The following is a 26853-nucleotide window of genomic DNA, read 5'->3' as shown; positions in this document are numbered from 1 at the left end:
TTTTTAAAAAATTTTAAATATATATATTTTTTTAATATTTAGCGAAAAAAAAACTTTTGGTGAAAAAAATTCGGGTTAAAAAATATTTTTTCCCATTTTGACCCATTGTAGGTCCAACTTACTATGGTATTATATACGTCGTTGCAAAGGTCTTTGAAATATCTATCATTAGATATCCATATCGCACTTGATCAACCAGAGACCGAAAATAACGGGTTCACTTTCATTTCAATGGTAAATTCTCATTCGCAGACATTTAAAAATTATTTTTTGTGATATATCACTGAGAGAGTGCTTTATTCGAGAACATTTTAGGTTTGGGGTTGTGAGAAACAGAAAAGAAACAAACACAAATAATCTGGATGAGTGATTTATTTATTTTTTTCGTAAAGGTCAGCTTGTGACTTTTATTTGCGAACATGAAAAATAAATCGGAAAAATGCATTTGATGCAAATCAACGCTTAAATATATGTATAAAACTTATCAAAAGATTAATAACAATTTAAAAAAAAATTCTCTTATTTTTATCACAAAAATATAAATCACAATTTGGGTTTTTTGGTATATTCGATCTCTGGTATTATTTTCGATCTCTGGTATTAACTCAAAATTTTTAAAATTTTACTTTTTGCAAGAAATCAACTAACAACATCAATACATATGTATGTATATATCTACTGTAAAAATTTCAACGTATTCCGATTACTCTTTCATCTCGAAAACCACATTTGAGACCATTTTCGTGACCACCTTTATATCAACAAAAAGGTATTATTTTGAGTTAATACAAAAGTTGAAATAGAAATGCATCGAATATTTTCATAAAAAGGTATTATTTTGATTCATGTTAAAAACAAGTAAGAGAGCTATATTCGGCTGCGCCGAATCTTATATACCCTTCACCTAATTATACTTCAAAATACAAATTTTAAATATTTTTAGGTAAACAAAATTTATATTTTTTTCAAAGATGATTTTTTAATTTTTTGGAAAATTTTTTTTTTCTAATTGCTATTTTTAATTTTTTTTTTTAATTAAAAAAAAAATTTTGGTGAAAAAAAAAATTCGGGTTAAAAAATATTTTTTCGATTTTGACCCATTGTAGGTCTTACTATGGTCTTATATACGTCGTTGTAAAGGTATTTGAAACATCTATCATTAGATAACCATATTGTCTATATTAATAACTTAGTAATCCAGATATAGGTAAAAAATCGAGGTTGTCCTGGTTTTTTCCTCATATCTCAGCCATTTGTGGACGGATTTTGCTGATTTTAAATAGGAAACTTCCCGAAAGCATTTCTGACAGAATTATTGAAGATTTGGATCCCGAAGATATGTGGGGTCTTCAGAAAATTGATTTCAACAGACGGACATTGCTTAATCGACTCCGCTATCTATAAGGATCCAGAATATATATACTTTATAGGGTCGGAAAATTATATTGTGGAAATTACAAACGGAATGACAAATTTATATATACCCTTCTCACGAAGGTGACGGTTATAATTACATGACAAATAAGTAGTTAAAGCAGGGGTTCATGTGATGACGAAGTGGTTCAATTTATGTGAAACATGCTTAATTTTTAGATTAACATGTCATTATAGATCATATGTTATTGGAGTTATAATTAGTTATAACCATATAGAATAGACAGTTATAACCAAATTTAAAATTTCTTTAAGATATCTCCAATCGTTCCAGAGCTTCCGAATTATTCACAAAATAAAAAGTGGAAAAAATAGGGAGGCCAAAAAATTTAAAATTAGCAATAACTCACATGACAAAAAATAGTTTAGGCAGGGGTTCAAGTGACGACGAAGTGGTTCAAATAAACAGCGTTTTAAAAAACAAATATTTTGAAATTTTGCTAAGAAATAGTTTTGTTTGACAAAAAAAAAAATGAGTGTTAAAGGTAATTTTATTGCAAAATTTCGTTTTTTTGGTTTATTCAATGAGCTACACCGTTTTTGAGTTACGGTAATGTTTTGCAAACTCCTCCAAATTCTATACGTCATATCAAAGAATTAAGGGTGTACATTTCAGTTTCAATTTGAATGAATTTAATCTAACTTATTAATTATACCCTACACCACCATAGTGGGGAGGGTATTATGCGTTTGTGCAGATGCTTGTAACGCCCAAAAATATTAGTCTAACACCCACCTTAAAGTATACCGATCGACTTAGAATCACTTTCTGAGTCGATTAAACGATGTCCGTCCGTCCGTCTGGTTGGCTGGCTGTCCATGTAAACATTGTGCGCAGAGTACAGGTCGCAATTTTGAAGATATTTCGATCAAATTTGGTACATATTATTTTTTCACCCCAAGGACCAAGCCTATTGAAACTGGCTGAAATCGGTCCATTATTTCACCTAGCCCTCATACAAATTTCCTTCCGAAATTGGACTTTATCGGTCATAAAAGTTTAATTTATAAATGTATCTCCACAAATTGCGCTCCAAATAAGTTTTATATATACAAAATTTCACCAAATTTTGTTATGATCGGTCCATAATTAGTCATAGCTCCCATATAGACCCGCTTCCGAAAATCACTTTAACGTGCATAAATCGCTTAAAAATGTTGGTATACTCACAAAATTCAACATAGTAAACTTTCATATAGACATAAATCACACGACCTAATTTCATGGTGATCGGTCCATAATTGGTCATAGCCCCCATATAAGGCCCACTTCCGAAAATCACTCAAAAATATAAATTATTGAAATTTTAAAAGAAAAATGTTTTTGCTCTTTTACTTAGTGTAGGGTATTATATGGTCGGGCTTGACCTGATTTCACCAGTCGATTCTGCTGCAATACTTAATACAATGGACGTTTTTTGAACCCTTAAAAAGTTCCAAAACCCTACAAATCTAATTTAAAACCACCTTAAGGCGGAGGCCAGGCAATGAGCGGAAAAAATTTAAAACATGAAATACTTTTAGTTTTTTTCTGAGCGGTAAAGAATAAACATGGCAAAAGTGAATGTGAAGCTCATAATTTCATCTGTACAAAGCCGACCCCTATTATGAAATTGTTTTTCTTTGTTTTGTCAATCTGGTGTTAACTTTTTGCAACAGCAAATCAAAGGATTTCAGACATACGGCTGTATTTCTAAAATCTGTCTGGAAATTTGCATAGATTTGTATATAAATGGTTAAATTCGCCGTAATGTCGCCTTACATGATTTATATGAACTCCAAATCTTTTTTTCCTTAAACGCATTAAATTCTTATAAATATGAATACCGATGTCCACGTAATAACATTAAACAAACCACTTTTGACAATGGCATTTTAACCACTAACCGCTCAGTATTAAGCCACTTGTCGATCACACTCGCCGCTCATTGCGTGGCCTTGGCCTTGGTGAACATTTGTCCATACGCAAATCATTTTTATTTAAGCAAAAACCGTCAAAAAAAAATTATGGTACAAGCAAATCGAATTTTTGAAATTTAATCTAATAATTATACTCTGTTTATCCTAAAATACAAATAGTATTGATTGGTAAAATACTTGGGTGTGTTCGTAAATGCAGTAAATTTGCAACATATAACTTAATGATGCATTGGTTGCACAAATTTGCAGCATCACTGCCAACAATTTGCATTAAAAAACGTTTGACGTAAAGAAATAATCGCAAATATGCTTTTTCGAACGCTAAAATTTTAATTTGCTGCAATCATACTGAATTTACGAACACACCCCTTGTTGCTCAAATGCTGTTCAGATAAGAATACTAAGGTAAAAAACTGAACAAAAAGTATATAAATAACCTTATCATTTTGACGGGTACATTATTATACCTATAGGTAAAAAATAAACGCTGCAACAAAGTAAAATTGTTTCGAATTTTGACACAACTGCAGCCACTTGGTGTGGAAATACAAATAACACACGTTTTATTAATACATCCATTATTGATAATTAAATATATTTAATGTTAAGCCTTATTTAAAAGTTTGAATTTTTATTTATCAAATAAAGAACTGGATCTTAAAGTTTTAATAAAATATTAAACAAATACATAAATATTATCTTATTTAGTTTGTTATTAAATATTATTTTTCTCCTTCAGTCGTAATTTACATATTGATTTCGATATCATACTAAACAAACCTAAGACTACTTGAAAAATAAAATGCAACTTAAAATTTTACTTGTAAGAGAAGTGTTAATAGTTAGTAAAGTTTTAATTTTAGATTTTATTTTACATCAGCGCTTTTCTGAATGAAATGCTATTTATTAAATTAAAACATTAGATAAAAACATATGTATAACATTCTTATTAATTTTAAAGTGAAATAAAAACTTAATAGAAAAGAAGTTCTCATACATTGGCCAATCTACTTTAAACCCGCTAAACGTTCATCAAATTGCGGTCGATGTTCATTTTTTAAAAACCGTCTCATGCCACGCAACATGTATAATAAATGTGATTGACCCAATAAGCGAAATAAAAGATCCAATAAAAAGTCAATGGTATCGTCGCGTTTGTAGGACACCAACGCTGCCGTAAAAGCACTAAAGTCAGCTGGGGATAAAATGCTGCGTAACTAAAATGTTTATTGGATTATTATATGGTAATTGGTAACAATAGTTTAACGTTTTATGTTTGTTTAATATTGTAACTAATACTTACCACTTTTAAAAATTCAACTCTGCCTTCAGGTGCAGTTTCAGTATTACTTTTTACATTGAGTACTTGAGCTTTTCTAAACTCAAATGTTTGTAAATCGTTAATTGACGTTGAAGACGACGATATTGTGGATGTAGTGAGCTTTGAGCTGAAAGTATTTTCAACTAATTTGTATTTCTTCTTTTTGATTACTTCTGAAGTGGTGGGACTTGTCGAAGTCGATTGGCTTAAGGGACTTCGTTCCCGTTTGTGTATTTTAACCAAACCAGTTGTTGAGCAACTGCTACCACTACTAGCCGAGCAGGAGGAATTGAAATCAATTGCTGAAACATCTGAATCTAAACGACTCATAAAATCCATAGCATTCGGAAATTTGCCATTAAGCGACCGTCCAGCAGCCGTCGCATAGTCATTAGGTGACCATGATTGTATAGAATTAGTTTTTTCTATTTTGCTGCAAAAACAAATTGCATGAATTTGTTTGCTTTTGTAATTTATTAAAATAAAAAAAAAAACAAGGAACTTACATGGCATCATTGTGAGCATTGTGAAATTTAGTTTTGGCAGCTAATATTTCTTTAGGGTCTGAAAAGTATTTACTACGAACAACATCTGCACTAGACTCACTACAAGTATCACTAATCAAAGTCTCAACAGAGCGTTCAGTGGGCTTAGGCATCTATGTATTATGTTTAAGCAAAATTATTTGATTATTTTGAAAACAAGAAATATCTTACAATTTTGTCCGCATTTTTGAAAAAGTCTCTCAATTCCTTAACCACTGGACCAAAAGCTGTACTTTTTGGGGAAGTTCCTAAAATATCACGTATCCACTTAGATAGCTGTTGCACTTGGGATGGCTGTTGAAAACGTATGTCACACAGTAGTATGGCGCCATAATCATTACGATGACGTATAACTCGACCTATAGCCTGATTAACTGCACGCGTGGCATCCAAAGCATACCAAGCTTGGCCAGTAAGTAGCTAAATGAATAGATTAATTATGTATAATGTTTATCATTCTCTGGATTATTAAACGAACCTCATTTTCTTTTGTGCGATTCTCTTCTAAATATTTCTTTTTCAGTATAACTTTTGGATCTTTCAAAGGAGGAAACGGCAAACCGGTTATGATAACTGCACGACCATTGCGATCGGCAAAATCAAGACCCTCGGACACTTTGCCACGGCAAACGGCCATGAAACAGGCTCCCTTTGAATCCTTTATGCTTTGGTAAAATGACTCCATGGCTGTGATGAAGTCGTCCTTACCTCTAGGCTCTACATATATGGGTTTATAGCGTGATATATCAGCCCATAACCCTGAAGCCTGCCATGAGTTTACACATTGATTGAGTAATGGATACGAGGGAAAGAAGACCAACAAACCATCGGGTATAATACGGGCCACATTAAGTATCGTAGATCCCAATGAACTAATATATTTGGGATTATCTCTATTTAAGGAAAATAAAAATAACATTCATTAATTTACTAAACTAATTTATAAACCACTTACCGATTTTGATAATTGGATATTAATTGTTCGCGATCTGGACCGGAACCAATTATTTTAACATACACCTGTGAAGATTGCACTATGTGAGGATTCTCCAGACGTTGGGCTATGGGTATGGCCAACTCAGCTATGAGAGGTCTTAGGGGAGCCAAAGTACCACTAGTTAAGATGACACTTCGTACATTTGTATTTAATAATTGTTCCATACTGGAAATAGTAATTGTGTGTAAACTTTGGCTTAAACATTTTTTGGTGGTCTATTTACCCAAATCCTGGATTAAAACACCAATAATTTATAACTTTTGCAGCCTTAGTTGTTGACGTTGTGTTGCCCTTCGATAACCAGCCATCCTTGGCAGCACCCTTTGTGTACTGCTGTTTGGGTTCCTCTATCTGTACATGAACTTTAAAACTACGATAAACCTTCTGTATAGTTTCCTCTTTGTTGTTATACACAATAGTAAATAGATCGGATAACTTTTGATAACTACCACCCTTGCGTAAATGATTACTTTGCGAATCGATCGCCATAAATTGTACCAATTTGTCTAAAAGAGCTACAACAGCTTTCGAGGAGCCGTAAGATATCTAAAACGAACGATATTAAATATTATTTCGAGGAAAACCTTACAAACAGGACTAAAACATTTACATTTGCTTGTGCGAGTAAATCAAAAATGTATGATGCGGGAAATGTAGCTCCTTCTTGTTTGTTTTCCACTACTATATCATCTATAGCCTTTTCGAGTTCCATTAGCATTTCCTTAAGTAGAGCCAAATCATCCAGATTGAAATCTTTTTGTTCGTCGCCAGTATCATGCATTTCTCCCGAACTCATTGCCTTCATGATGTGAGTTGTGTCTTCTATAGCCATAGCAACATCCGACGATTTAATTTGCACGGAAGCTGATTCTTCACATATTTTTTCAATATTATGTGCTTCATCCAAAATGCAAATAGCATTGGATAGTTCAATTTTGTTCGCTTTACGTGCAGATGGATCCAGCAGATAGTTGTAGGGCATAAAAACGATATCGGCATCTTCGACCAACTCCTTAGAAGCATAATACGGGCACATTTTAAGTTTCTGTCCGGACTTTATTAGGTCTTCTATATCCATAACAGATTGTGCCCTGAAATCTGGATCATCTTTTCGCGACTCAACGCGAGAGTGAAACGAACATGTGCGAGTTTGAACACGCAGTTTGCACATTTGAATTTTGTTCGCATTTCCCTGTTCTCGCATTACCTCGGGATGTATACAGAGTTGATCTCTGGAACCAAGAACAACCGCTCTCATAAATGAATATGAGGTTCTCTTTAATTCCTGCATTGCTTGCGTCAATTGGGAGTGTGTTCGCGAGGCATAAATGATTTTCGGTACACCCCAATTGCCTTTACCTTTTGATCGATTTATCATTTCAAGTTGTTCCATTATTTCAGGCATGTTCTTATTGCCCTCGCCTGTATGGGGTATTGTCTTTTGCATATTTGCCTTCATTTCCTGTTTCTTTGTCAGAAGCCATGCTAATGAAGAGCAAAGAAGACTTAATGTTTTACCAGTGCCCGTGGGTGATTCCAACACACCATTGGTACTGTCACGCAAACACAAGATTACCTTCTCCATATAGGCTCGCTGTACCTCATATGGCTCGAAGGGGAAATTTACCGATATCCCGGCAATTATAGATTCAGGCATTTTACTCCAAAATTCTTCCTTATAACACTTTTTTAAATGATTATTCTTTGTTAGAACTAATTTAACAAATCTATTGAAATCCGCCAATTTTTACGGCAAATTATCAACAACAACTTCAACAAATGTCAACAAGTATTGACATTTGAGGTGTCATACTGTCAAACTGTTTAAGGAACTAACCAAGGCGTATTAACAAGGTGAGTGCGTCCCGGCAACAAATACAACAATGCAAAAACAACAGGCAATTTGTTTTTGTTAAAATGTACGGTAAATGTCAAAATCAAGGCGAATTAAAATATTACTATGTTATTTACAATAACAAATGTAAACATAAACAAAGTTTGACATATAGTGTACATAAAACCACAGCGAATTAAGAAACAGCTGATTTTATGCACTCACCTTGTTAATACGCCTTGGAACTAACTACTACAACAGGATGACTCTAGTCAAATTATTATAGTGCTACTGTTGCCAGTTTTGGATTTTAACCTCAAACATGTGAATTTTTCATTGACAAAAATATATATATACTTTTCAAATTTAAAATATTGAAATCAGTCGGTATTTCAAAAAATCGTTTCGAAAAAACATTCATTGTTTACATGATAGTATTACAAATATTTTATTTCTTTGTTGATTGATATTTTTCTGAAAATTTTATTTTTATTTTATATTTTCTTGACATTTTTATTTGCCTTATTTGTTTTTATAAATACATACCCGATACATATGAAAATAAAAAGTTTTTGAATTGTTTTAAACAAATTTTCAATACCGACCGTAAATCAAAAAAATCATTTGTATTTTTTGAAAATCTAATACAAATTTTGTTTAGACGATGAAATTGTATTATGATACTTGAGTTTTTGACAAATATTAATACTCAGTATTGCCGTCTATAAATAACTTAAGCAGAATGTTCGGGAATATTCCAATTTTGAAGTTTTTATAAAATTATAGGAATAGAATATTTGAAGTTTTTTTATGTACATCCGTCGAAAATATTTTTGATCGGCTTTTATATGTAAAAGAAAGTGATTATGGCTGACTTTTAATATATATAGAATATTGAGATGGATATTTATAATAATGTCTTCCCTTCCGAGATTTAGTAATTTATTCACCTCAGATTTTTTATATTTTTTGAAATTTAATCAACCTGTATAAATATTTATAATCTGTTTCCTTTTTCATCTTCAAATTTGAACGAAAGCTAAAAAAACAAAATTTTATTTGGCATTTTTCAATAAACTTAACATTTTATGATTTAAAGCTTCAATAAATTTGATTTAAACATAGAAAGATCAAATTTATATTATAAGATTTATAAATGAAAAAAAAACTCAAAAATCTATATAAATATATAAATGTCTTTGTAAGTTTGTTTGTTGGTTTGTTTATTTGTTTGAGCATCACGCCTAAACGGCTAAACAGATTTTATTGAAATTTGGAACGTAGATAGATCCTTACGTCAATAGGCTATATAGTTTTACTACGACAGGGGCAGCGAAGCGCACCGGGTCAAGCTAGTAATTTATATAAATTGAACAAAAAATAAAATTTAAAATACAATGATTATTTACTGAATTTTAAATAATAGCCAAAATATATTCATTAAATTTAAGAGGCTTAATCTAGTGAACTGATAGTACAACTATTGAGAATTTAAATCAATCATTATGATGAGTATCAAGAAAAGTACATTCATATCAATTTTTCCATCCCTGGTCGAAACTCATCTTAATTAAATAAATATCTACTGATCACTAGATGGCGCAAGATGTGAGTAAACAGCTGATCGATTAAATCAAAACAAACTATTTTATTTTGGCGCGTTAAAAGTAAACAAATATTTGCTGCATGTACATCACAATAAATGAATTAATAATACATTAATAAAACTACAATTGTATAATAAAAATGAGTAAATCAAATAAAATGTTTGCCGATAAGGCATTTGAATTAATTAAAGAATTGGAAAGATCCTCACAAACTATACCAGCCTTTGACGTAAGTAATATAAAAAATTTATAGCCTATGAAGACCCATTGTTTGTTTTTTTTTCATTTAGGACGACGGCGTTAGGCAAGTTTTGGAAGAAATTAAAGCTATATTTGAAGAAAATTGCGCTCAAGCGTAAGTAAATTAATTTGTTTGTAATATGATGAGCAATAATGTATAAAAACTTTCTAGTGCTAACTATTCCACTTCTGGAGATCGTACTTTATGGCCTTTACTAAATTTTCGTCATGCCGCCTTGCAACGTAATAAAAGATGTCTCCTTACCTACTTGCATCAACGTCTGCAGCGAATTAAAGCTTTGCGTTGGGAATTTGGTCCGATCGTACCATCCGATATCAAAACAAATCTCTGCGAGCCAGAAGTATCTTTTTTCAACAAGTATTCGAAATCGTTGGCCTCTTATATGCGTTCCATAGGCGATGGTCAAGGTATAGATTTAACGGGCGATCTTCGACCACCAAAGTCATTGTATATTGAAGTTCGATGTGTTGAAGATTTTGGAAAATTTGAATTAGAAGACGGTGAAGTAATATATCTAAAGAAAAACAGTCAACATTACCTACCAAGATCACAGGTGGAAACATTGGTACGACAAGGTATTTTACAACATATTGTCTAATATATATTCCCTATTTTTTTAATAATAATATAGAAATTATTTTTGTATAAATTAAATAGATGTGTTCAATTTTTGTTCAAATAAATACATAGTTCGAATAATTGTTTATACCATAGTAAATGTGGCAATGTTAAGAAACGGGTTCGATAAGTAGAAATATTTGTCTGGTTGTGGTTAATAAATGTGTCTGTGCGGACAAAAATGATTTGATTATGGAATACATTGAAACATGTTCTTCTGTTTAATAATTTATCTCTATAACAGATTTCTGAGACGCATTGTCATTTCGAAATTATTTTAAAAAATCCAAACGAAATAGAACAGATTACACAGATATGAATCAGCTGGTTCCAGTAATATAGCAATAGAAATCAATCAAAAGAAAATGTCAAAATGGTTGTGGTTTGGAAAGAGGGGCAATAATATCACACTAGTTGCAGACTGAAAATTGTATTTTTTTCTCTCGCTCTGCTAACCACAATCATTAAAAAGTGGTTGTTGAACGTTTGAGAACTGTCATTTGTTTCATATCTGTGCGATTATAGCGAATTGGATGGATATTAAAAACGTGTTTATCTGTTTTATTTCAATTTAAAGTTCTTCACCTCTATAAAAAACACCCTTTATATATAATAATAATAAAAAGTTATGAAATTTGAGCAGTTCAAATTCAAATTTCCAAATTCAGGTTATTGAAATTTTTCGGCAACTTTCATATCGAGGGATTGCCTGTATTCAAAATCACAAGTTTTCAGGAGAGCAAAACAACTGCTTATTTCTCTAATTCAGTAAGGGTTTTGCATTGTAAGAAATACATTTTAAATTTAATTTATTTATTGGGTCAATTCTAAGATTTTTTCATATTATTTAATGGATTTAACAAATCAATAGGTGCATAAGAAATACATTGTAAGAAATACATTTTAAATTTTATTTATTTATTGGGTCAATTCTAAGATTTTGTTCATATTATTTAATGGATTTAACAAATCAATAGGTGCATAATATATAAAATATATGTATTAAAAATAAAATATAGTAAAATAATTGTTTCAAGTTTAAGATTTACTGATTTCAAAAAATTGGTTATCCGGGAATATTATGCTCTTTAAATCTTATAAATTATTTATTTGAAGGTATTGAAAATGAAACAGAATAAACATATAATGGGCGATATATCGAAAATGCTTTAGTTAATTTAAATTATTTTATCATATTCGTGATCACCAAGTTACTAAAAAACATTTTTTTGTTTAGACGATGATATTGTATTATTATACATAAGTTTTTGACAAATATTAATAGTCAGTATTGTTGTCCATAAATTCTTAAAGTATTACATGAAGTGTTGCACTACCACCGGAGATCAAAATCCAAAAATATTTTTTTTTTTTTGATTTTAAACAAAATTTATTTAACCTTCGCTTTACCAAAGGTTTTTTTATGTACATGGTTTACCAATACCCACCCGGGTGACACTACACTTTTATAAATATATGCGACGAATGAAATTTTAAAAAATTTAAAAAACCTTATAAAAAGTTTAAAATGTTTCTATTAAATTCTATAGAACCTTAAAATTTGAGTATGAGTGAGTATAAATTTCATTTAAATCAAAACAAAATTATAAAAAATATTAAACCAATAAAAACGATGTGGTCCCCGGGTGGGTATTGGTAAAGCGAAGGTTAATCGAATTTGTTGTACTAAAACAGGATGATGGACATTTGAACATATTAGATGATAATATGAAGCAATAAGTGTACAAATAGGATCTGGATCTTCTAATTAGATAATGAGCCAAATCCAACATTGGCCATTGTAAAGGAATAGTTGTTGTGTAATGTACTAATGCTAACTTTATACTCCACTCATATTGACTTGACTGCAAAATAAGAATTGCAATAAGGAAACCACCAGTAAACTGATATATTCAATAAAAATGGATTAAATGCAACAAAATATTAATCAAGAATATTTTTCATAAAATATATAAGAATATTCTGTATATTAAAAACTGAATTTTATTACTTAAAAAATGTGGGTTTTAAATTTTTTTTTAGAAGTTTTATTTTTTACAAGCTAAATTGAATTTTTTATGTGGGTATATAAATATACTCCAAAATATGACATAAATATACTCCAAAAAGAAATAAATGCAAAAATATGATCTTATATTTAAACAGAAACATTCTACAGGTAAAAAACTTAATTTAAAGAAGGGGTTGCTCACAGATTGTTCACATCAAACGTGTTTATTATGTTTTGTTCTATGAAAATGAAATAAATAAATCCAACTAACTGGATTTAATAAATCCAATTGGATTCATTTTAATTTAACTACGGCAAAATGAGTAGCCTATTGGAACTCATTTACACTTAAAGAGCTAATATTTTAAATTACTTTTAAAATAATACAGAAAAAATTAATATTAACATTCAAAAATATAAAAATAAATTTCGGGTTTTTTTAGATGTTCCCAATTAATGGTGGAAAAAAAAACAATAAAAATTGTAAAATGTAGAACTCACAATTCGATCCATATTACATTGTTCATTATATCATGAATACCTATTATGAATCGAAAATATACTTTAATTTTTATTAGTCATCTTCCCTTGTTGCACATCCACTTATACAACATACCTTGCTTACTGTTCAATGACATTTGAGTAAACGAATATAAATACTAAAAGGAAATATGGAAAAATTCTCGCTTCTATTGCGTTTGAATTGCACGAATTTGACAGTTCGTTTCTTACTTTTGGATGGAGAGGTCGTTTGAATAAGTATAAAAGAAAATAGTCAACACGGCAACGCAAATACAACAGGAAAATAAGTAAAAGAAAAATATTTTAAAAATAAAAGAGAAGTGTGTAATCAGCGCAACAACAACAAAAGCAGCAGAAGAGACACATGAGGAAAAAATTTAACACAGTGGAACAATAACAAAATATAAAAAGAAGAGAGCATTTTCGTGCTCGCCGCGCTCCGTTTAGTGATAAAAAATTTTGTTGTAAGCAAAAAAGAAAATACAAAATCTATTTTTTACCTTCTAGTGTCAAAAACAAGAAAAAAAATCGAGTGATTGAGTGAGTTACTGTGAGTGTAGTTAAAGTAGATGACGAGGATTGTGGATGTGATGGATGTTGTTGGTCGGTCGGTCGAAATGGCTGGCTGGCTGGTTGATTTTTAGTTTAGTTCGAGTAGATGGTGTGAAGAAGTTTTGAACGAAATAGACGTAGATTATTTATTTAATTTAATGTAGTAAAGCAAAATACTCAAGAGAAGTGGAAGTTTAAAACAAAAAATGAAAGCAGCAACAACAATATTGCATTTTATTAGCAACAACACACACTGACGAACCCAACTAAAAAGCAAAGAAAGACTTGTGAGCAAGAATTTAAAAATGTATCATTTTGTTGCTGTTTTTTATTTAACAAAAAGTCTCAAAAAAGTAATGTGCGTTTGTGTGTATGATTATTAATTTTCTACCAGAGACCATACAAAAATTAACTCATGAGATTAAGTTTTTTTTATTATATTGTGCGATGCGGTGTGCGTTTTTAATTTGTATTCCCGACTACACTGTTTTTGTTGTTGTAACGCATACGGTAAATTATTGCGTACTTTTGGATGCAAATATGGCAAACGTAATGATTGCACATAAATGCTCCAGTAGCTGACATTTTTGTCCATGTGCTTTTATGGGTTAAAAAAATATTGCAAAACTACAATAAAGTTATTAATCTTTTAATTAACTTTTGAAGAAATATGTAGGACCTTGAAAGGAAATTTAAAACAATCTTCAGGATTACCAAAGTAATTTTGAATCCAAATTCACAATTTTTTAACGAAGGCGCGCAAAAATGAATTGAAAAAATCTTCAAATATCACATCATAGATTACCATTTAAATTTTGACTGCAGTCCTCTTTATCTTCTTCCCTTCCTAACGAATCATCTGCTAAATATTCATTCAACCTACTATACCACCCACCTGCTTGCTACACATTGCAAATTTGCTTTCGTTTCTTTTCAACTTAAATTCTTTTGTTTTGTTTACATATTTAATTTTGCTAATTCTAATTTAAAATTAACGGTAATTCTGTTTTCACATGTCAAATTTTCCTCATTATTGGCTTGAGTTTATTTTTGCTTTAAATTGTCAATTTTATTTAGGTTTTATTTTTTCACTTTCTAATTGAGAAATTTTTAAATGATTGAAAAAGTTCTTACAAACATTTGTTTTATCGTCTTAATTTTTTCGGCATTGTTGTTCAAAAAGATTTACTCGCACTCTAATTGTATGCATTTTCTCACTCATATACGTATTGTTATGTGAAATTTGTTTAACCTTGCCAGGGTTGTCAAGTACATAGGTAAATTTATTTTAACAGGGAATCATAATTCATTAATTCTCTAAAGAATAAATTCCTTACCGAATTATTATTTTTGGAATTTGCTTAATGGAATTACACTTTAAATTCTGTTTGTGATTTAAATTGCATTATTATTTTAGTGAATTAAGAATAAATTTCATTCAAAATTACAATATCTACTTAGACTCATCGTCACCTTTATTTCATCCAATACAATATGACAGACAACATTATTTATACTATACTGTGACTTATTTCTAACGTCTGAACGAACAATTTGAACAAAAGCGCATTTTTGTTAATTTCGTTTAATTTTATAAAATTGTGAAATTCAATTTTATGACTAATTGTGAAGTTATTAAAAATTGTACCGCTTAATGTAAAATTTTAGCAGAAATTGCAGTTATTTCGATAACAGTATTTTAGCAGTATCAACAGTTGAACTAAATAGGTATTTTAGGAATAACGGTGGCTAATCGGTAACCAACCTTCGAAGAAAATATAGACGAAAATATTATTTTGGACAAACTTATTTTGTAATTATAAAGGGATAATAACAATTTTAGAATTTAAATGTAATAGGTATAAAATTATAGGATCCACATGACAACGATGTCAAGTATATTCAAATCTGGATAAAAATAATCTTCTAATATTACAGTCAGAGTAAAAATTTAGTATACAACAAGCATTATAATCTATGAAACGAAATATTTTAATTAGATAAAGAAATATATAAGTTTGAATAAACTTAAAATTAAATTTAGAGCATAGGGTAACATAGAGACGAGACGTAATTGTTAAAAACCTAAGTATGTTGTCAAAAACCTATCTCTGGCAACAACAAAATACATGCTAGTCAATGTATTTTATTTTGTATCAGACATATGACTTGTTGTATTTTTGTTTGACAAAAAGAGTTTAATTCTTTATTATTTTTAAAATTTTAAAATTATAATTGATTTCGTGAAAAATGTATGGGAAAAAGAAACAAGAACATACCTAAAAACAAAAGTCAAACATGAGTACCTACTGCTGTATTCAATTAATCGGGTTTCTGGTTTAATCGGTTAATCGAGCAAATAATTAATCGAGGTTTAGATTTATTTGGTTAATAATCGGTTAATTTAAAATTATTCGATTAACCGAATAATTTCTAATTTAATTTTAGTTTTGCGTACAAAAACATAAAAAACGGCAAATGAGGTATTTGAGATAATTTTTGTAAACATATCGACTATTTGCTGCAACAACGTCATAATTCAAAATCCGTGTTTTTTTGAACTGAGTAATACAAAATATGCGCCGTTCTATAATATTTCATCTAGTTTTATCAGTTTTCAAAAAAGTCAATTATTTTGTATTTTGTAAACTTCAAAATTAAAATTCATGTTTTCTCGTATTAGATTAGAAAGATATTAACATCTACTATTTATATTTCTGAAATCGCATGATTTGTTGAAAATTTATTTCAGAAATAGTAAAATGTCATAAAACATTCAAAGACGTTTTTCTCGAAACAACTTTTTTTGAATTATGACGTTGTTGTTGCAGCAAATGAGCGATGTGTGAGTTTTTTATAGTTTTAGTGAGATCTTCTGAAATAATCTTTTACAAAAAGAATATAGGTATTTTAAAAGTTTTTTTCTTTAGATTTAATAAAACTTTTCTCGGGAAAAAACTCTCTCGCTGATTGTATATGTTGGAGAAATCAAAAGCATGATAAAGAATATTCCTTTTTGGATTGTTTTAGATTTTGATTAATTTAATAGTTTCGTTTAGTTATGATAAAAGACTCATTTCAAAAAAAGTTTCGTCTATACATGTAAATACAAACAAATTTCCAAAGACATGTAAATTAAATATGTCAGTTGTTATATATACTCACTAATCAAGTTTATTGGATGTTCAAAAAATATCTAATTTTAATTTGAAATTTGTATTTGAATTGAAATGGAAAAATAAATACAAAAAAAAATTAATGTGCAAAGAAAAAAGAATTTCGGTTAATCGACACAAATTAATCGGTTTATTTGTTATATGAAAATCGGCAATTTTAAATTATTCGAACAGTTAACCGTCCAAAATTAATCGGTTAACCGATTAACGGTTAATCGATTGAATACCCTAGTACCTACATATACAGTTGATTTTCCGACAAAAAGTTAATAGGTATTTCGTTGGCCTCCATTCAGCTTACTTACGTCCTCTAGTCAAATTTTCATGGAGTTTGCAAGAGGTTCAGTTACATCTTTAGTAATTTTGCCCCACTCTTCCCTTACAGCTGTTCGGAGTTCCTTCTTAGAAAAATTTTAAATTTACTATCATCAGTAAATAATATTATATTATTCCAGAAATACTGTGGAGAATTTAAGTAGGTTTTTGCAAAGTCTTTACGTTTACAAAACCTTAGAGCTACCGTAAAATATGCGGTTAATTTTGTTGGACTAGGAAGGGCAGGACATTTTGTTATTTCCTAGGGAATGTCCTGGAATTGTTATGTCTTACTTATTTCGTTACTTTATCTATAATTTTCTGTCATTTATATTTTACTAACTATATTTAACGTAATCTTAACAGTTAATTTTGTAACTATACTTGACTTAATCTGGAAGGGAATCATAAGTCTCTGAATGAAAGTGTACCTTTCTACACTGACCTTCTAAACTAAACGAATTGAAAATCACCTATAAGGGGTGATTTTTACTATACATATCCATGGTTATAGCCTATTTTTATTCATATTTTCCCGTTTTATTTTTAAAAACAAATTTTTAAGAAACAGAATTATTGAAAAATTTTATAACAATACTACACAGAAAAAAGAAATTCATAATTGGAATGAATTTTGTAATAAATATTATTAATCGAACTTTTTTTGACTTTTTTTTCCCAAACTTTTTTCATTCAGTTTAAGAACATGTTCATATGTAAATATTATAAAATTGTTCATGACGGAAATTTTTGCTTTTTTTTCATAAATTTAATATTTTATAATAAAATGCATTATAATTGGATTATCTAATGAATTAATAAAAATATTTGCTTAGTAGCCATATATTTTAAGATGAATCAACAATATCTGAAACTTAAAAAATATCATTGAACATAATAAAATATCCATAAACATTAAGCATATCATCCCCTTAAAAAAATTTAATCAATTTCGCGCATATTTGCTCATTTTGTGGCTGAAAATCATAAAAATAAATAAAATATTTTCCAACACAGAAAAAAGTTTCAACATAAATATTATGATTCGAATTCATTGATTTCAATTCAAAACATTTATAAATAATTTCTTAAATAGTATGATTTTTTTAATATTTTATGTTTTGAAATAAAATCTAGAAGGCTTGAAAAATATAATTTCAATTTCATTTTTATTTTTATGTTGTTCAAAAATGTTTGAAATTTTTCATCGAAAATTTTTAGTTTTTTTATGATTTTCAGCTACAAAATGATATAAAAAGCACGAAAATGATTAAATTGATTTAAGAGGATGAAATGCTTTTATATTTATGAATGTTTTATTATGTTTAATGATAATTTTTAAGTTTCAGATATTCTCCTTTTTATCTTAAAATATTGTCCAATATATGGCTATTATGCAAATATTCTTGCACTAATTCATTATATAATACAATTAAAATGCAATTTATTAAAAAAATTAAGTAAAAAAAGCAAAAAATTCCGTCATGTAAAATTTTATAATATTTATGAACATGTTCTTATTTTGAATGAAATAAGTTTGGGAAAAAAAAGTCAAGTTCGATTAATAATATTTATTACAAAATTCATTCCAATTATGAATTTCTTTTTTCTGTGAAGGAAAATTTCAAACATTTTTCAAAAACAAAAAAATATAAATGAAAATGAAATTATATTTTTCAAGCCTTCTAGATTTAATTTGAAAACATAAAATATGAAAAAATCTTAATATTTAAGAAATTATTTATAAATGTTATGAATTGAAATCAATGAAATAACATCATACTATTTATGTTGAAACTTTTTTCTGTGTAGGTATAACATAGAACTGTACAATTTAAGCAATTACTTAAGCATTTATTTTTGGACCTATAGTTTTAAACATAATCTCTAATAACTGCATTGGAAATTAAATAATTTGTATCACATTGGCAACTCACTATGTAGTAGCAATAAACACACTCATTTTAAAATACATATTTTTATTCTCTGAGTACTTGCCGTTAATTTTTTCTACCTTACCATCTTGAGCATAAATCTCTCATTTATTCCCACAATATATTTGCTTGTCAAAAAACTATATAGCCACGAAGAAAAAATAAAAAAAGAGTTGGATAAACACATTTGTGTCATTTGCCAACTGATAGTGAAAAGCTTCCCTCGAATTAGTCGAGTGTAGGGTGTTAAAGGGGCTACTAAAGAAATAAATTTAACAAAATAAGAAAGAAAATGCATTTATGTGTGTCTGATTGTTGTTTTGGTCTTTTATTTGTAAGATTTAATCTGGATATTAATTCAAATATACAACTAATTTGCAAAGATTTAAATATATTTTTTGTGTTTTTCATTTTGCACCATTTAGGTCATATCAATTAGTTTCTTGATAATTACAAATATTTTTAAATAAACTTCGTTAAAATAATTTTTCTTTTGGCTAGTTGAAAGTTAAAAAAATGGTTACGAGTGAGTACTTAAAAGGTGTTCTTTTTGTCATGAGTTCATTTATCTTTTCAATATCGTTTACACTCTACTCTGTAAACGCAATTGTAAAAAAAATAACAAAAAGTTCATATCAGAGTCAGCTGTTGTTTCAAGTTGTTGTCTCTTATTATTTTTATTATTGCTGTTGTTGTATCTCTATTCATAATCTGTACTTATTTTGTATGTAAAGATCTAACAAGTGTATGTATGCTAAACACATGTTGTGCTTAACATTATTTTATATCATTTGATATACAAATTATACCTACTACTAATAATTTTCCGTATATATTGAACTCTCCACTCCACTCAACTTAGTCAAAAAGTACTACATCAACTATTTATAAAACTTTTTTATTTAATAATTAATTTTATTTACATAAAGCAAGGTTGGCTACCATTAACGAAATTACTCAAATTACCGTTACCGATATTCTATAAAATTTTTAAATTATAAAAATACAAATTTTTTAGTTTTAATAAATTAGTTTATTGAAATCTACATAATTTATTTTTTATTTTTGTAAATTTTATTAACTATTTAATTCATGAAATTTCAGTTATCATTATTTATTTATTTTATTTATTTTCATTTATTTAGAATCAAGCCCTTAGGGCCAAATATGATTCATATTCCACTCAGAAAAAATTAATTACATAAAATTAAAAAATTTATACATAGTAAGAATAGAAATTAAATACTAAAATTTTTTTAAAAAAAAAATATAATAATCAATAAAAAAAAAATTGTAATATAAAGTATAATAATTATATACATTATACGATAACAGTATTAGGTAATATGCAAAGGGGAGAATAATAAAAAAAAATAGAAGCAAAGAAGCAAATTTACAAACTTTGTTCAAAATATGTTAAATGTTTGATTCGAAAAAGAAAAAAAATTTAATTTTATGGGAAGAGGATTCCACACCCGTAAGACTCTCACGTGAAGTGATCTTTCATAAATGGAAGAGGCTATACGGTGACACACTATCTGTGGGTTTCTACTAGATCGCGAAAATTGGAAACTATCTACAATATACCTCGGACAATTCATCATAATAGTTTTACGGAATAGTAACAGCATTAAAAATAATAAAGATACCTATAACTGTTACCTTTTTTTGAATCGGTAGCCAACTCAATCCTGCACCCCTGTATGGAATCTGTAGTACATTTTCAATTGGTCCTCATATAATTTCCTACAAGAATTCTTTATATAGAAGCTAAAGGCAATTATTGGTTAATTCTAGATTTCCCAATTTCCCGGACTTTTTCCATTTAAAAAATCTGTTTATTCCCGGGAATTTTTTCAATCTAAATTAAGCCAAAAACCAATTGTTAAAAAATAGGTCAACATTCAATAATCAATTTAATAGATCCGACTAAGTTTAATCTGGAAAAAAATTTAATTCGTTTCGAAAGATATTTTTTTAGATATAAACCAGTATTATTGTAATTACTGTCTGTTAATACGAATATCATTATCAGCCCAATTATGAATAAAAAATTCCGCGGGAGTTTGTTCCCCGGAAGTTTTTTCCCATTGGAAAAATGAGAAAAGGGAAAAAACTCCGGGGAATTTTTATTCATAATTGGGCTGTAGATGTTTAATTGTTAAAAAAAAATAGGTCAACATTCAATAATCAATTTAATAGATCCGACTAAGTTTAATCTGGAAAAAAATTTCAAATATTATTTCGAAAGATATTTTTTTTTAGATATAAACCAGTATTATTGTAATTACTGTCTGTTAATACGAATATCATTATCAGCCCAATTATGAATAAAAAATTCCGCGGGAGTTTGTTCCCCGAGAGTTTCTTCCCATTGGAAAAATGAGAAAACGGAAAAAACTCCCGGGGAATTTTTATTCATAATTGGGCTGTAGATGTTTTAATGTTAAACTTTTTAATAACTCCTTTAAGAACTTAAAATTCTAATTTGTATTAAGTTGACCTACTAGAAAAGTTAATTTTCCTGTTTTAAATAAAAATGTTTCTGTTTTTTCACACGGTGAAAATAAATATTCCCTTGAGAATTATTCCGATTAGGAACCCTACTCAATTCTTGAAATTAATTTGACTGGAATTGAATATTATTTATGAGCCTTGGCCCTCCCTATTTTCGGGAGGATGCTAAGCAGGATGATCTCTATCCTCATATAAGTTCGTAGAGTGATTTATGTATGTTTTCATGAAACTTGTTAATAGAATATTAATATGTACCGATTTTCGGGAAGAAGCAGTATACGGGAACCTAAATTTTGTACCGATCCTGCCAAAATTTGGTACAACGATTTCTGCTTCTATAAAACATAATATAAAATTGATATAGCAATTTTTAGGAGAATTACAAGCGTAATCACCTTTTCGCCAAATTTTGAGTGTTTAAAATTGAATTATGGTGAATTTAATTATAATAGTAAGCTTAAAATTTGGAAGGAAATTTGTATAGGTCATTTTCAATTGATTCGTTGTTTTTATATGTACCAAATTTCATCAAATTATATTCAAACTTGCTACAGATAAAAAATTACAATACTTACAGGGACAGGCGGGTGGAAAAACATCGTTAAATCGAATCTGAAGGGTATAAATAGTTTTCTTGGTGTATTCATAAAAAATTTTTAAATTTAAACAATGTTTTAAAACAAAATTTCCATACAAAATTTGATTTTAAAATGTTAAAATTTAAAAATTGTTTATGAATACGGCCATAAGTATTAAAATATAAATATATTTTTTTTTATAAATAAGTATATTAGTTTAAACAATTTGCCATACTACACTCAATATCTTACTCCTCTTAAATCTGACATACTGCAACTCATTAATTACTTTTAAATTATACATATAACTACCATATAAATTTTATACATATATTTTTCTCTTGAATATTTGCAGATTTATTTTTCAATTTTATTAAAGTAAAAGGAATGTATTTTAAACAAGATGACTACGAATAGAATAAGCGTTCTTAACGCTTATTTTTATTAACTATTGAAAAAGGAAAGGTTTATTCGCAAAGGAATAACAATTTCAAAAGTAACATTTAAATACAATAATAACGTTATAAACACAAAATCGCTCATTCAGTTGAACGACATTTTTAATATAGTTTGTCCGAAAATCGTCAAACACTAAGACAGAGTATATTTCCAAAAAGAAAAAGAAATGACTATTATACTCTTTTTGGTCGACACTTCGTCGTCCATGTGCCAAAAAGCTTATGTGAATGGGGTGCAGAAGTCGTACTTAGACATTGCCAAAGGAGCTGTCGAAACATTCCTGAAGTACAGACAGCGTACACAAGATTGTCTGGGCGATCGTTACATGCTGCTGACGTTTGAAGAGCCGCCGGCTAATGTTAAAGCCGGCTGGAAAGAGAATCATGCCACATTCATGAATGAGCTTAAGAATCTCCAATCGACCGGTCTAACGTCTATGGGAGAATCGCTGAAAAATGCTTTTGATTTGTTAAATTTAAATCGTATGCAATCTGGTATTGATACATATGGACAAGGCAGATGTCCCTTCTATTTGGAGCCATCAGTGATAATTGTTATAACAGATGGAGGACGCTACTCATATCGTAATGGTGTTCATCAGGACATCATATTACCATTGAATACCCAAATTCCGGGTACTAAATTCACCAAAGAACCCTTCCGTTGGGATCAACGTTTGTTCTCCCTGGTCTTGCGTATGTCTGGAAACAAAATAGACGAAAGAGTCGAAGGAAAAGTACCCCACGATGACTCGCCGATCGAAAGAATGTGTGAAGTAACCGGAGGAAGATCGTACCGAGTACGATCTCATCATGTGTTAAATCAATGCATAGAAAGTTTGGTACAAAAAGTACAACCCGGCGTGGTTTTACAATTTGAGCCGTTAATACCAAAAGATCCCAACAATATGCCTAACGAGGCATTGCAGGATTTGATTTTCCAACCACTTAAGAAAATGATCTATGTACAAAAACATATTAGTCAGAAAACCTTTCCCATAGGTTACTGGCCTCTGCCAGAGCCCTATTGGCCAGACCCTAAGGCTGTAACTTTACCTTCGAGAGATGCTCATCCGAAGCTAAAAATTGTAACGCCTGCGGTAGAAGAACCTCAAATGGTACACAATTTCCCAGTGGATAAATATGAAATCGAAGCCAGTCCTTTGACGCTCCAGATTTTGCAGAAACGCGAAATGAAAAAATGCTGGCAAGTGATAATTTCGAATGGCATGCATGGTTTTGAACTGCCGTTTGGTTACTTGAAGCCTTCTTCAACAACTTCACAGGTACATCTATATGTCTTAGCCTACAATTATCCAGCATTGCTGCCACTTCTACACGATCTTATACACAAATACAATATGAGTCCACCAAACGACTTAATGTACAAATTTAATGCCTACGTAAGGTCTATACCGCCCTACTACTGTCCTTTCTTACGCAAGGCTTTGCTTAATATATCCGTACCATACACTTTGCTACAATTTCTGCTACCAGACAACGTTGATAACTATTTGTCACCAAACATTGCCAACCAATTGAAGCACATTAAGAATACGGCCAAGCAGGATCAAGAAAATCTCTGCATGAAGGTGTACAAACAACTGAAGCAACCCAAGCCTCCTTATCGACAGGTAGAGACGGCCAAATTGAATCCAGGCGTTCCCTTGCGTCGAGATTTAGTGCGTCACCCGTTACATCGTGATACCTTTGCTAAATTGCACTCCGAAATAGAGCCACTTGAAAACTATACGATTGTGGTTCCTCAGCTAACTAGGCAATCATCTGCCAAGTCTTATCGCAATCCATTCGATATACCACGAAGAGATATCATTGAGGAAATAGGACGCATGCGCGAAGCATTTATGAGACCGCAACCTACCAGTCTCGTGGCCAAAGATTCGGGCCACTGTTTGCCTATTGCTGAGATGGGCAACTACCAGGAGTATCTTAAGAATAAAGACAATCCCCTGAGGGAAATTGAGCCCACTAACGTTAGACAGCACATGTTTGGCAATCCTTATAAAAAGGATAAGCATATGGTAATGGTAGATGAAGCCGACCTAGGAGAAGTGGCGCCCATGAAGGGCGGTAGTAATGGTGCAGGTGGTCCTGGTAGCCCTGGTTCGACTATGGGACCATCGGGTGTTCTCAAGAAACTGGATTCATCTAGGCCGCGCAAACGTAAGGCTGGTCCTATACGCATGGACTATGTTTTCAGACGTACCTCCACTGATTCTCGACCACGTACACCCACATCCACATCCAGTATGTCGTCTGCTAGTTCCGCAGTATCATCCCTGTCGGATTTAGAATCGGACGACTCAGCATCCGAAACTTCATCCATTTCGTCGGGCATTTCAGAGGATGGTGATCCGGAACGTTTGGTGGTGGCCTTTCCTGACTTTGCCGACGAGGAACCACCAGATCAGGAATTTGCCTTCAATGGCTATGTTAGAGATTTCATAAATGGAGTGGGCGTAGAAAATAGCTGTGATAGTTCGAACAATGATATTTTAACGCCACCCAGCAGTTCGAATCCTTTAGGCTTGCATGTCGGCCCTCTGCACAATGGTCAAATAACACCTCCTATGAGTCCTCATCCTCATATGATGCAACCACATTCTCCTGCCTCGTCGCCCCACCCATATCTAGCTAATTATAATATACCACACGAACCAACCTCGCTACCACCACCACTAATGGGATCTCCTCATATTGGACTTGGTAGTACGCCACAGCACCAACAACCACCACAGGCGATGAATGGCGGTAGTATCATCTATAATGCACCTATTCTCCAAACCACCAGCAATGGCATTGTTAATAATCTTCTCAGTAATCCGGCAATGGTGTCTCAACAGTCAGCAGCATCGAATGCATATCATGTACAAGCCACACAACAACAGCAGCCGTTGCCACAACATACACATCAAATTCCAGCTAATATACAGCAACACACAGCGCCAACACAACTGCAGCAGCAGCAGCACATACAACATAACGATATTAATGATGCTCAGGAAATATCAAGAATATTACAACAATGTCACAATGGCAATATAATACAAACATCAACTTCTACGTCGTCATCGTCGTCGTCATCATCTTCCCCAACGACAGCTAGTGATTCAACTTTAGACAGTGCAAAGGTAGATCCTGAACAAGCTTTAATGCCGCCACCTTCCTCGATCTTATCGCCCTCCATGAACAATAACAACAGTAACAGTTTTGATACACTGAAAAGAGAAACACTTGCCACTGCAACAGCAGCAGCAACCTCACCGTTTGTAACCGCATTTTCAAATCATCTCAATCACAATAGTATACAACAACCTCCGCTTCTTCCCATCCAACTAACCGATGAACAAAAAGAACTGGCCCGTAAACACAATCAAGACCTACGTGCTCAAGTTTTCCGCGATATCCGCAAACCGGGTCGCAACTACTCCCAACTATTGGAACATTTGAATTTGATAAAAGGTGATCTAGATATGAAATCAAATTTCATACAAATGTGTATAACCGAATCGTTAAGATTTCGTCGCAAACAAATGGTCAACAGCATACAGGAATGGTGGGATAAAAAACAGCAACAATTGCAAGCAACCAGTTAACAATTACTAATGTAAACTAAAGTATTCTTAAACCCTATACATACAATATACATATAGTACATACATATATAAATGAGCATTGAAGCGGTTGATCGAATGAAAATTATGTTGAAAACAGACGGGTAGAGGAGAGGATCTACATAAGTAATGACATTGTGAAAAATTTGCTTTTACTTATTAGTGTGTTCTTTTTTTTTAATTAATTACTTGAATGTGTATTATTTTTGTTCATTTGTTTGAGGTTCGACAATAATGGTTTTACTTGTTGCCGTATCCTTATTTTACAATACCGAATACAGACTTAATATAGTATTTACTAATGTCATTTAGAAAATTTATTTTCAAAATGTTTTTCTTTTTTTAATCTTTTTGTTGAACTTAAACATTTATCTAAATATCGAAGTAAAAATTCCAAAATTATGGTTTCATTTAAATACGTTATATTTCAAACATGTGGAAAAGCAAAAATGGATCTTAATTTCGATTTGTAATCCATTATTCTGAAATTTGTAAGAAAATTAAATCTAAGAAAGGTCTGAAGCAGAAACACGACCGGAAACAATTTTAAAATGATTGTATGAAAATCCCTCAGTTTTCATATAATTTTGGATTGTTTTTCGCACAAAAATTTGAAA

General features: G+C 30.5%; 3 protein-coding genes across 3 annotated transcripts; 2 read left to right on the top strand and 1 right to left on the bottom strand.

Annotated features, from left to right (window-relative positions):
- Positions 1-4169: 4169 nt before the first annotated feature.
- Positions 4170-7936, bottom strand: Rtel1 (Regulator of telomere elongation helicase 1). Its single transcript, XM_065507488.1, has 8 exons — positions 6828-7936; positions 6441-6763; positions 6176-6382; positions 5699-6113; positions 5392-5640; positions 5182-5333; positions 4658-5108; positions 4170-4571 (listed from the first exon to the last, which is right to left on the bottom strand). The coding sequence occupies exons 1-8, from the start codon at positions 7872-7874 to the stop codon at positions 4362-4364; spliced, it is 3054 nt and encodes a 1017-aa protein (XP_065363560.1). The 5' UTR covers positions 7875-7936; the 3' UTR covers positions 4170-4361.
- Positions 7937-9703: 1767 nt separating this feature from the next.
- On the top strand, positions 9704-10574 carry LOC135957516 (DNA replication complex GINS protein PSF1-like). Its single transcript, XM_065508283.1, has 3 exons — positions 9704-9887; positions 9949-10013; positions 10071-10574. The coding sequence occupies exons 1-3, from the start codon at positions 9798-9800 to the stop codon at positions 10516-10518; spliced, it is 603 nt and encodes a 200-aa protein (XP_065364355.1). The 5' UTR covers positions 9704-9797; the 3' UTR covers positions 10519-10574.
- Positions 10575-13281: 2707 nt separating this feature from the next.
- IntS6 (integrator complex subunit 6) lies at positions 13282-26526 on the top strand. The gene is made up of 2 exons (XM_065506806.1): positions 13282-13535; positions 22499-26526. Exon 2 carries the CDS (start codon positions 22769-22771, stop codon positions 26216-26218), a length of 3450 nt encoding a protein of 1149 aa, XP_065362878.1. The 5' UTR covers positions 13282-13535; positions 22499-22768; the 3' UTR covers positions 26219-26526.
- Positions 26527-26853: the final 327 nt, after the last annotated feature.

The sequence above is a fragment of the Calliphora vicina genome, chromosome 4 (assembly GCF_958450345.1).
Source record: "Calliphora vicina chromosome 4, idCalVici1.1, whole genome shotgun sequence".
Taxonomy (NCBI): domain Eukaryota; kingdom Metazoa; phylum Arthropoda; class Insecta; order Diptera; family Calliphoridae; genus Calliphora; species Calliphora vicina.
The sequence above is the reverse complement of the archived record's forward strand: the minus strand, read 5'-3'. Positions and strand labels throughout refer to the sequence as shown.